Here is a 12,417-nt window from a genome sequence, read left to right as displayed (position 1 = left end):
ATTCTCTCCGGGGTTCCAGGCAGGTCAGGCGGGTCTCTCTGACTGAATGTCAGGCTTTGTAAGGTTGTAAGAATGAGGTAAGGGCTCTGTTTTCTCTCCCTTCAGATCCCCTGTGGCTCTGAGCACAGCGTCTTACAAGTAAAACATGTTGGCTGATGTGTTCACTGATTAAGGCTCCAAAGTGCAGTCACTGATAGATTATGTTTCCCTGCCCAGAAGGCCGGGGCTTAGAGAAAAGTAAGGGGGCTGCAATCAGAAAAAGGCTGGCCCTGTCACATACTGCTTATGTGAGCCTGGATAAGTTAACCTCTTGGTGATTTTTGCTGGTCTGGTAAAACAGGAATGCTTAAGGATATTACCTACCCCCTGGGGCTGTTGTGGGACCTGCATGAGGCCCAAATGTTATGTGTGTGAAAGTGTTAGTCACACAGTTGTGTCCCACTCTTTGTAACTGTAGCCCAGCAGGCTCCTCTGTCATGGGATTTCCCAAGCAAAAATACTGAAGTGGGCAGCCATTCCCTTCTCTAAGGGATCATCCCAATCCAGGGATCAAACCCAGGTCTCCTGCATTGGAGACAGATTCTTTACCATCTGAGCCAGTAGAGAAGCCCAAATGTTGTATACATTTTAGCTATTATTGTCTTTATGAGTGTTAGAGATAATGTCTGACCACCATGGGAATGTATCGTCAGGTGTCCTGGTTCCCCATTTCTCTGGAAGGCAGATCTTTCCAGAGAAGACTCTTTGCTCTTTGGTTTGCTTATACCTAGTCCTGAGGTAATACCTGTTGAGTGTACTAACCAGACCACAGTTTTCCCTCCAGGGGCCTCTCTCCGAGTGTTATGAAAGCCAGCTGTCACATACAGATGTCTTCCTGTCTGCCCACTGCCTGACTTGGGACCCTTTCCTTCCTCACCTCCCTCCTGGTCTGGTTCCATACAATTTAATTCAACAAACATTTACAGAATACTGTTATCAGCGTGGTGCAGTGCCAACCCTGGAGATACAGAGAGAAATAGGTAGCTTAGCCCAGGAGACTCCTGGCCTCCCAGCTCACTCCTATCTACCCTGATGCCTGTGGCTCCCTTAATACCTAAAACCCCCAGGGGGCGCTGAAGAGCACGGCTACGCCGTGTAATCCCTTCCTTCCCTTGGCAACGTGGGATGGGTCCCTTATTCTCCTACAGCATCGGTTTCTCCTCTACAAGAAGGGCATGTATTTTGATCATTAGTGAGCATTCTGCCTTCAAGAGGGCCGATTGAGAAAAAAAGATTTACTATGTTTATGGAAAATATTTGAAGTGAAAACAGCTTTACTGAGTCCTATGGTGTAAGCTATAGGTGAGTGAAAACACTTCAAAAACCAGAAAGTAAGCTATAAATGTCTGATTCTTGCCACCAATAGGATTGCTATTATGTGAAGTGGGCAAAATGACTTTGCCATCAGGTTTAGCTGCAATCACTTTGGGCTGGGGTGGATAGCAGAGTTAAATGGATTGTTGGGAGACCGTTTTCTATGGTATCTTGGTTTGCTGCAATCCGATGAGTGAGGCACTATCTGGCCTTTTGTTTCACTGTCTTTTTAAGGAAGAACGTACAGTGAACAGCATTGGAAGACAGAGGTAGTGTCTCCTTCAGAACAGAGGGCAGTCATGCTTACTAACCAGTATGGAAGATTTAGGTCCCCCTAAGCTCAGGGTTTCTCTCTAGTAACACAGCCCCCTCTGTGCACAGGGGTCTGCTCCTCCTCACACCGCCCTGTAGCTATCGGGACTCCAGGAACAGGTATAAATAGCGATGCTCTGACTACTGTTACCACTGTGAATACCACACTGGCCTTTGGCATAGGAGTCCTGTGTCTTCTGCCAGCATCCATGACACTGTGGCAGCTAACTTGTTAGCTTTAAGGGAGAGTACAATCTCAGACCCTTCATAGTTCTTGAGAGTGGGGCTACACCCATGATCACTCTAGGGGGAAAGGAGAGTGGAATGCACTCCACTTATTCTCCTCTTGGTCAAAGATGGGCAAGTGGCCTTTTGAAGAGTTCCCACTGTTCCATATGGAGCTCCCTCTGACTCAAAGCCCTATTGGCTAAGGGTTACACCTTCGTTCCATATTCTCAAGGAGAAGGGCCCTGCAGCTGAACAGAGACAACCCAACCCTCTGAGCTGCTCTGTGATTCATGATCCCTCTATGTATCACCTCCAGGGGCTTTCTAGATCACAAATAGCAAATGCCTTGTCCAGATGCTATCTGTGGGAACTTTCAGTTCAAGGAGTCTGGCCCAGAAGGAATCTGCCCAGTTTCAGCCCAGAACATAGATTACAAGTTCACAACCTCTGTCTCAGCCTGTCTGGGCCTCAAGAGGCTCCAAGGAAACCAGAAGTCCAATCTTTGGATAGATGCCACTTGGAAGGCCCAGACTTCTCAAGCTAAAAACTGGATCTGCATGGAGTTCCTCACCCCACTGGCAGAACAAAACTAGGAGGAGCCTGCATTCATCAAAGAGGAGATCATGTTCACTCCTCCTACCTGAGTAGCTTGGATGTTCACATTCCCTTCTCTTAAGAGCTTCCAGACGACAGCCATGTCTTCATCGGTCTCAGCAGAAGCCAGGGGAGTGATCATCACAGCAGTGTAGCCGGCTTTGTTCTGATAGTCCACGTTGCAGACACCTGCAAGAGAAACACTGACGCTAGAAGAGCTCTTAAAATGCCGGGAGCCAGGCTTTAGCCTGTTCAACAGGAGGCTTCCTGCTGGCTAAACGGCCACAGAATAGAGCAATTCTTTCCCAGTGGTAGAATCTGTATTCTACATTTTTAGCAGCCTTTAACAGTGGCTACTTTTCTTTACAAGTTTTCTGAGGATACCTAGCAAAAAAGGCGCAGAGGAGAGTCAGAGATGACCAAGGCCTATGATCTTACTTTATTTCCTAAAGTGGGGCACTGTTATTCATATTTTATAGATGAGGACACTGAAGGTGAGTGAAACTATATCAGTGCCCCCGTGAAGGAGAATCGAGGGCAGGACTCACTCAGAGTGTCAGGTCTATCTGACGCTAGAGCCCGTCACTCACACAGCCTCATGTCACCCTCAGGTGTGCATGTCAGGTCTTGCTCTGTGTCTACATATAACTCATAAACTACTGGCTGTGGTTGTAGGTCCTTTCAAAGAACTAGTGATATCTTGTGAAATGGATCAGAGGACATGAAAAATGCCCCAGGATAAACCCAGAAATCTTCTGGGAATAACCAACTCGTTTGAGAAGCACAATAGAAAAACACTTCACAAATGTTTATATTAAAGCAAGTAAGAATATACATTTCACAAGAGAATGAAAAACTGGCACATTTTTAAGATGAAGTATTACATGAGAACTCAAGGGAAATTTCTGCTTCATAACCCTGGGGATATGCATTCACATCCTTCCCCACCAAAGGAGATGGAGGAGATCATCAGCCTGTTGTCTGAAGGCTCCCACCTTTTAAGGGCAGTTGTTGTTGATTAGTTGCTTAGTCGTGTCCAACTCTTTTGTGACCCCATGGGCTATAGCCCACCAGGCCCCTATCCATGGAACTTTCCGCCAAAGACTACTGGAGTGGGTTGCCATTTCCTTTTCCAGAGGATCTTCCTGACCCAGGGTTCGAACTCACGTCTCCTGCATTGGCAGGCAGACTCTTTACCACTGAGTCACCAGGGAAACCCTTTAAGGGGTATACAGCTTGGAGAAGGAAATGACAATTCACTCCAGTATTCTTGCCTGGAGAATCCCATGGACAGAGGAGCCTGGTGGGCTTCAGTCCATGGGGTCACAAAGAGTCGGACACGACTAAGTGACTAACACACACACACAGCATGAAAAAACTAAATCTTCCCTGTACTACTGCTCAGGAGAAAAAACTATGTGTCTCTTTAAGCCAGTAATAAAACTATCTCAGTAGAAAAAGTCTGAGCCTTTCTTAGCATTTCTTCTGTAAAAGGGAGATAATAAAAGGACCTGTAGGTTACTGTGAAATTTAATGAGTTAATATATTAAGAGCACTTAGAACGGCAGCTAGCACATAATAAACACTCAATGAGCATTAACTGTTACTGCTATTATTGTCCAGAATGGTATTCTTATCGTCACATCCTTGCTACTTGCTCTTGAAGACTCAAATATTCATTAAAACAAATCTGGTTTATGACAAAATGTCAGTGAGATTTACTCATAAGTTCTGTGTAAGGGGAAAAAAATAATATTTGGCTGACAGTCCCTCCACCCCAAACAACTCTTCAGAAATGTGTCATAATGGACCGGGATGCCAATGGATACAGTTGTACTCATGAATCAGCAGTTTTCCTCACTGAAGCTTCTCTGACCACTGTCGTGACCAGCTGAGCTGTGAAAGGCAAATATCAGCTCCATTCAATGCCTTATAACCCTGTTCTGATAAAGACGGGAATAGCTATCTGCATTGCCTGGTTAATGACTTTAAAATTTTTACCCCATGACTATTTTATGCTTGCTTTTAAGATGTGTAAATGAGCCTCAGGTTACGACTCTCTATGCTCTCTTCAGAAATGTGACCTGTAACTCAGCAGAATGACTAATTCTTCCCCAGGGGCTCTGAAAAAGGACTGAGGACATCCCACTTTCAAAGCAATGCTTCTGAGCAGCTCCAGTGAGCAAACCAACCCTCCCCAGAGGTGAGGGGCAGACTCTTGACTGAACATTCTCTGAGTCAGCCAGCTTCTCCTCTGCAGAGGGGTCGTGGTAAAACAGAGCACGGTTCACAAAGGAGGTACACCCATGACTCTATTCTCGATAACGATGAGTCACTTCGGTGCAGCCTTTTACAGTTTGTAACGTGCTTTTCAGATTCTGCACAAATGGCTGGGAGGGGAGCCCAGTTGGGAGTGGGACAGATCTGTCCTCCTCAACACCCCTTCTACAGTGAGGGAAAGGAATGGGACTTTCAGACCGTCTTCCCAACCAACCCACCCCATTCTTTATGCTTGTGGCTGTTTAGCTATTTCAGCATGTTAAAGGGAAAAGCTTCCAAACCACTTTATGGTTGATGAGTATTGATTGGATCTCAGAAAACATCAGCAGAAATTTATAACAACCAAATCAAAGGTGATCTGTTCTTTGTGACCCCATGGACTGTAACCCACCAGGCTTCTCTGTCCATGGGATTTCCCAGGCAAGAATATTGGGAGTGGGTTGCCATTCCCTTCTCCAGGTGATCTTCCTGACCCAGGGATTGAACACGCGTCTCTTGAGTCTCCTGCATTGGCAAGAGGATTCTTTACCACTAGCACCACCCAGGAAGCCTTTTAAGCAGTAGTGTTGCTGTTATACATGTTCCATAATGAAAGGCCCTAAGACTGAACACACTAGATGGAACCCAGAGGCATAGGTGGGTGTCTTTCTCAACTGAGCTACCATTTTGATGGTATCCATGAATCCATGAAGAATGTTAGAAATGTAAATTTATCTTCCTCTGATGACATGGGATGCAGAAAGAACTTTAGGTTATCACTATATACACCACCTTTCCATACACATAAAGAGCCTCAAGGCTACTTAAGAGAATTTTGAAGAATGGGAAACTTACTGGAATTTAATCTAATTCCCAGGGGTCATCCATCCACTCTTTTCATCTAGCAAATATTTTCACTCAACAGCTACCATGAGCCAGGAAGTGGACCAAGCGCTGCTGATACTGAAAGGGATGAGCCAGGCAGAGCCTCTCCTGGGTTAGCTCAGTTCTATTAGAACTCAGATAGAAGTGACAAGCAGAGATCACCTAAAGAAAGAAACAGGATGTTCCACTAGAGAGAGATGGGACAGCCACTTTAGATGGATCACCTTCTGAGGTGACATCTGAACTGTGACTTGAACAGTGAGAAGGAACCAGTCATGAGAAGAGTTTCAGGTGAAAGGATCCGGATGGAAAGAAAATGCAGAAGTCCCAAGGAGGGAATGAGCATGGTGACTCTGAGGCCATGTGGCTAGAATGGAACGAAGGAGGGTACATGGTGGCTGCAGAGAAAGGAAAGGCATCTGGGATACCTGAAGGCCAGGCTGAGGAAGCCACCTTCTGTTCCAAGAGCACGGGGAAGCCATGGGAGGGATGTAAGCTGGTGGAGGGGTGAGGAGAACAAGATCCACATTGCAGGAAAGTTGTTGGATCTTCCTGATGCCTGTTTAAACTTCCCCTGTGGCCTCTAAATTAGGATTACACATCTAGCATGTGCTCTGATTCCTGGATTCCACAGTATGGACTTCAAACCCCAGCAGTGCACTTAGTAATTGCGTGATCTGGAGCAAATCTGTTGACTTTTCTGAGCATCACTTTCATTGTCTATAAAAAAGGGGATAATCATTCTACTAACAGGATAGTTATGAAGACTAAATGAGATCTCAGGTGCCAGATGCTTAGTAGAGGGAGGGCCTAATCCATGGAGATCATCTGGGGTTTTATATCTCTTGTAGGCACATCCTAAATATCCTTCATACAGCTTTCCTAAACACAGATGACATTTGACTGGGACCCGTATACCTTCAATGAGTCCTCTCACCCTGCACTCATACCACTACTCCTAGACTGCTTGATATTGTCACACAATCTGTTGAAACTCCACTACAAGCCTTGTGGTGTCGTATCAGCAGACACAAAGGTCTTTATTTGACTCTTAACCGCCTTTTCCAGCTCCTTAGAGGGTCAAGGCCATTTGCAATGATTCTCCACCAGAGGGAACAGTCTTCCCTTTCTCCAAACCCTGAACAATTAAGAACCTAATGCTCACTTCCCTTTTCTCCTCCTCAATATCTCTCTGGACCTTCACCCACCTCACCTCCCTTCCTTTTGCTTCCATCTCAGAAAAAATAAATATCTCAGCAGCTTGCTAGGCTGATCTCATGAATACATGATATAATAAAAGGCAAAATGGTCTGGCCCAGCTCCTAGAGTACAGGAGGAATTCAGAACAGTAAAAAAGCTCCTTGCTGCAAAGAAGTGGTAACAAGAACTGCCCTTCACAGAGGGACCCAGTCAGCAGAGGTGCAAGTGTTCCTGACCTGTCTCCAACAGCAGCTTCACGATGGAGAAGTTAGAGTGGGACACGCTGTAGTGAAGAGCTGTGTTCCCATTGCCATCAGCCAGATTGACAAGCAGCTTTAGCAAGTGTGGGGAGTGAGGCTGGACCCCGCGGAGGTAGGCGGCCACTGCCGCAGGGCTGGATGACTTCCGGCTGGAGATGCGGAACCACTCTTGACTGATGGTGTTCAAGCTTTGCTTCTGAAATACCAACACATTCCAATTCCAGAAGGTTACCTACCGAGGTGCTCCAGCTGGAGTGTCAGTTTCCACTGGGAAAGGTCAGCTTAGGTTCCTTCCACATATATCCCTTTAATTCCCTCCAACTCTCGCTGCGATTTACTCCTGGAGGGCTCAGAGCTAGCAGGGTGTGGGGTACACAGCACCACTCTTTGAACCTGTGGGATTGGCTCCCCCATCATGTGAGGTAGACAGGAGGACTGGGAGAGCAGCCCAACAGCCAGTAACCTGACACTTTACTTGGGGACAGCTTGAGTCCACTGTTCATTTAGATCACATTCCCCATAAGCACAGAATAACCACGATCCCCTCTTTCACACATTTACACCAGCCTGTGTTGACTCTAGCCCAGACTCCACTGGGTCACCTGCATGTTTTTAACAGGCATAGTTGGAGAGTCACATTAATGGGGAAAATGCACACTGAAGCTAAGACAAACAACATGCCCAACATGTGCACGAAGTAAAATCCAAGCAGACGTGCTTGAAATAGTTTTGGCTTTGAAGCTTTGCTGGGACCTTCAGAGAAAATGGTTAAACAGCCCATGGCAGGATCCCACTATCTGCAGTATTCCAGGTAAGGAGAATCCCAGAGCAAACGACACCAACTCTGCACGTGACATGACCTAAGTGCTTTAAATGGAATGTGATTAGATTATTTTCCTAAAGGGGAGGAGAAACAATGGGCCTGTGATTGTAAGAGATGCGTTCATATTCATTCCAGGAAGGGCACTGGATTGGGAGACACTAAACTTATAGGGCCAGGCTTAAGTCCTGGCTCAGCTGCAGGACCTTGGAAGTCCTAATACATTTTGAATCCTTCTCGTACTATCTATAAAATTAGGGTGAAAAAAGGGCTTGGTTTCCAATCTCTCAGGCTCTGCCAAATGAGGTCCCTGCACATGCTGCTTTGTCTCTAAGGTGCGGAGGGGTGTTCTCTGCTTTGATCCTAACATGTGTGTGATGTCAAGTTTGCATGTCCTCTAATTGCTTTTCTATGCAGAAACAGTGGACTCTTTTGTGACTGAAACAGTTTTTATGTATCAGAATATCTCCTTTACCTATGGGATTTTCAGGAGAATCTGGAGAAAGACCCTAATATTAAGGAACATAGTGGAAGATTTTAATTGAAGATCTAGGAAATTAACTTAGCTCTGTAATTCATTGAAGAATAAGTAGCAGGAGTTTTAGTCAATATTCACATCACATATTGGTTCTTTAACAGTCTGGGAACAAGTTATTTGCCAAATCAGCGAAGATAAAATACAAATGAAAATGGACTAATCGATCATTTTTACTCCTAAGGCTTTTCTGCAAAGGAGAACAAAATGGGCTTTAAAAATGCTTACACACTGTTACATATTGGGGCTTATCTGTGGCTCTCATGACATGGGAAAATGCATTTGTATCAGTACCTCTTGATTCAAGCAGAAATTAATTCTTAAATGTTTAAATCTCTGTGGGCCATGATGGTGTTAAGGAGCAAACAGATGTATTTGCTTGCTTTTGGCCTCTTGACCCACAGGTGAACTTCAAGAAAAACAGTCAAGACTACAGAACAAAATGCCAGGGCCTGAGAAAGTGGAGACATGCAGTTCACCACCTTCATTTTATTAATGAGGAAACCAGAGCCCTGAGCACTGAACTGACTCACTCAGCATCTCACAGGTGGCAGTCCGGGGAATAGAACCCCGGTTTCCATTCCACCTGCTCTTTTCCTCTCTACCCACAGTTCTATCAAACTGTGAGGCAATTTTGAGCCTAAGCCACAAATGATTCCATGACATACTCAGGGTGGGATGCCTGATAACGTTTGGTAAATGCCTCTGAGCCCCAGCCCTGGTTCCCGTGCACATGCACGGGTTCCACTTTCTCAACACAATCCATCACCTTGGGCAGCAGAGTTTGGGCAAGTGAGACAGAACACAGCAAAGAGGGATCCCAAGCACACCCACAAAGCTGCCTCAGTTGCAGGACCCAAGTCGCTCGGGTGGCACTAACAGCTTAAACAGTACGGAAAGCTTTACATGACGGTGACAAATCAGAGTACCAAGAGCTGGTCAGTGGTCGTCCCAGTTTCTGGCAGATGTTGGCTCAATGCCCGGCATGCATTAAGGAATTCTTCTGAGGGTTTATATCTAAAGAAAAAAATTAATTCATATATATATTTATCAGTCTCCATCTTGATTAAAAAAAAAGTCCCCTACCTTGACTTTCACTCTCATTTTTTAATTCTCAGCAACACAGACATCCAAACTAGGCAACTTCTCAGGGTCAGGGGCATTCCTCAGAAACACTGAGTGAACACAGCCTCCTGTTGGACAGGGCTGACTTCTGAACTCTTCTGAAGAATGAGCCAAGCATATTTCCCTTTGGATCCTGCTGCTTTCAGGGGACAAGGTCAGATCACCAAAGCATTTTAGGGGGCCACGGGCCCCACTGTCATTCCTGACATGCTGGGAAAGGGAGGGTTATCTTCCTGAATTTGGAGCAAACATTTTCTGCCTGAGTGACTTGAAAAATCTAAAGGACCCACTCCACAGCAGCAAATTTCTTCAGGTTATTCTTCCGTGAAGGATATAGTAGGCACTAATAGAGTCAATCAAGTGAAAATTGATAGCACCAGGGCTCTCTCAATGATACCCCCTATTGCTGCACTGGCAAAAGGGCAGGCTTGGCACTGAGAGGCCTAGGCTGGGAGTCAATGGCACTGGTCACCATGAAGCTCCCCTTTCATCAAGTCCTCACAGCGCTGCTATGATGGAGCAGCCCTGTGGCCCTGCTGGACAGTCAGCTGCCGTTCACTCCTGTCTCTTCTCCAGCAACCAGGCTGGGGATGGTGATAATGACAATTAATGGTACTTCCTACTCTCATTTCTCCCATTTACACGGAGTCTACTATGTGGCAGGCACTGCACTAGGCATGTTACATACTTTTTCTCAACCAGTCCTCAGACCAAATCTATCAGGTCACTACTATCCACATTTTACAGATGGGGAAACTGAGGCGACCACAGCTTAAGTACCTTGTCTAAAGTAATACTCTGGCAGATGTAGGATTTGAAGCAAGTATATCCAACTCCAAAGACAGTACTCTTGTCATCATGCCAAATGACCTCCCATCACTTTAAAAGTTCAGGTTATGTCAGCATGGCCAATGAGAGAGGCAGAAAAACACGTGGGAGAATTATGAAAGACCTAAATTGAGGGACTTCCCTGGTGACGCAATGGTTGAGAATCTGCCTTCCAATGCAAGGGACTCAGGTTTGATCCCCGGTTAGGGAACGAAGATCTCATAAGCCATGGAGCAACTTATCCCATGCCATGTAACTACTGAGCCTGTGCACTCTAGAGCCTGTGCTCCACAACAGAAGAAGCCATAGCTAACCACAATTAGAGAAAATCCACATGCTGCAATAAAGACCCAGAGCAGCCCAAAAGAAAGAACCAAAGTTGAAACACTCACTCTGCTAGTTGTGTCACCTAACTTCTCTAAGCCTCTCTTTCTACATCTATAAAGTGGGTCTTCTAATAATCACTACCTTACAGGCTGTTAAAAAGATTACATCAAGAAAATGCATGTCAAGTCCTTTACATTTTCAGTGCTAGAACCATGTTAGCTTTATAGGCAGAGCTCTGTCTATGACAGTATAATCCATGAAGGCAGGAGTTAGATCTGTTTCATTCAACCAGTGCATAGTACCTGGTATAGACTTGAAACTCAAATAAATACTGTTGAATAGATGGAGAAAGTGAAAGTGAAAGTGTTAGTCGCTCAGTAGTGTCTGACTCTTTGCGACCCCATGGACTGTAGCCTACCGGGCTCTTCCATCCGTGGGATTTTCTGGGCAAGAATACTGGAGTGGGTTGCCATCTCCTTCTCCAGGAGATCTTCCCCACCCAGGGATCGAACCCGGGTCTCCCGCATTGTAGACAGACGATTCACCGTCTGAGCCACCAGGGAGATGGATAAAGGAGTTAACGAATAAACAAATGAGTGGATACAAAGGTGAATAAATATGCTTGCTCTTTCTCAAAGGATCATGTGCCCCACCGGTCCCCACCTAACTTACCTCTCAGTCTTGGGATGGGGGAGCTCTTCGCCAGGCCCAGTTTCCTGGTCTGTGTCACGGGTGGCCTCAGGGGTGCCCTGGCCCACCCTACAGCTGAGGTGGGCATCCTTGCCCAGCCTGGGTTCTGGGCCATCACATTTCTTCTCAGCCTCGCTATCAGACAAGTCTTCTGGGGAGCTGTCCTCACCACTGGTCTCCTCACTTGAGGTGGTCTCATAGCTGCGGAAGGAGACAGGGTCACTCATTCTGTGCTTCCTGCCCAGTGTTCGTGTCAACACAGGTGAGAACTCGGTGGATTTTAGATAACACTGGCCTGCTCACTAACCTTGTCCTTTATTGTCTATACCTGCAGGCCTCAGCAAGGGGAGTCCCAGGAAATTCACTGTCAGTGGAACATGCTTTTAAGAGCTCTAACACTAGAGGCCATTTGGGGAGTAAAGGTAATTAAGCTTTTTGCAACAAACATACAAATAGCCCATGGCCTAATTGGCCACGCATTCAGATGCAATCAGATGATTCAGACAAGCAATCCAAGGTTCTCATGAAAGTATTTGATTCTGGAATCCTAATGTACTGTACAGAGAGGGAACCAGATCTACGCAAACAGCCCCCACCCCTACCCTGAATTCTCTGAATTGCCTGACAAATCCTCACATCTCTGGGTGATAGTGAAGCCTCCCTTTAGACCCCTGTTCTAGCCTAGCTTACCCCTGGCAAGGGAAGAACCATCTGCGTCTACTCTTGGGACACAGCTGGGAATCCTGAAACTGGCACCTGCCTATCTCAGTTGCTATTTCATCCACAGCTTGGAAGAGCAAAGGTGTGGGTGTAGGTCACTTGTGGCAATACTCCTTATGTTCAGTTATATGCAAATCTATTGAGGTGGTAGACCAGACACCATGGAGGAAAGTTCTGGAAGACTTATTGATCTCTCTGCTGATGGTCAACAAGAGACCTCTGATGGAGGATGCTCCAGATAAGATGAAGACTTCAGATTCTTGGCCCACTAGACACTTCCA

At 46.0% G+C, this 12,417-nt stretch overlaps 1 protein-coding gene across 6 annotated transcripts in view; it reads right to left on the bottom strand.

Moving 5' to 3' along the window:
* The window catches only part of KANK4 (KN motif and ankyrin repeat domains 4), a 69,495-nt gene that overhangs the window by 8,220 nt on the left and 48,858 nt on the right, over positions 1-12,417 (bottom strand). For all 6 annotated transcript variants that reach the window (XM_043461125.1, XM_043461130.1, XM_043461128.1 and 3 more), the window contains 4 exons: positions 11,399-11,617; positions 9,376-9,463; positions 7,068-7,287; positions 2,534-2,676 (listed from right to left, as the gene is read on the bottom strand). In XM_043461125.1, the coding sequence (XP_043317060.1) occupies positions 2,534-2,676; positions 7,068-7,287; positions 9,376-9,463; positions 11,399-11,617 (670 nt within the window). The remainder of the gene's footprint in view (positions 1-2,533; positions 2,677-7,067; positions 7,288-9,375; positions 9,464-11,398; positions 11,618-12,417) is intronic.

The sequence above is a fragment of the Cervus canadensis genome, chromosome 2, assembly GCF_019320065.1.
Source record: "Cervus canadensis isolate Bull #8, Minnesota chromosome 2, ASM1932006v1, whole genome shotgun sequence".
In the NCBI taxonomy this organism is placed as follows: Eukaryota; Metazoa; Chordata; class Mammalia; order Artiodactyla; family Cervidae; genus Cervus; species Cervus canadensis.
This window is presented reverse-complemented; position numbering and strand designations above follow the sequence as displayed.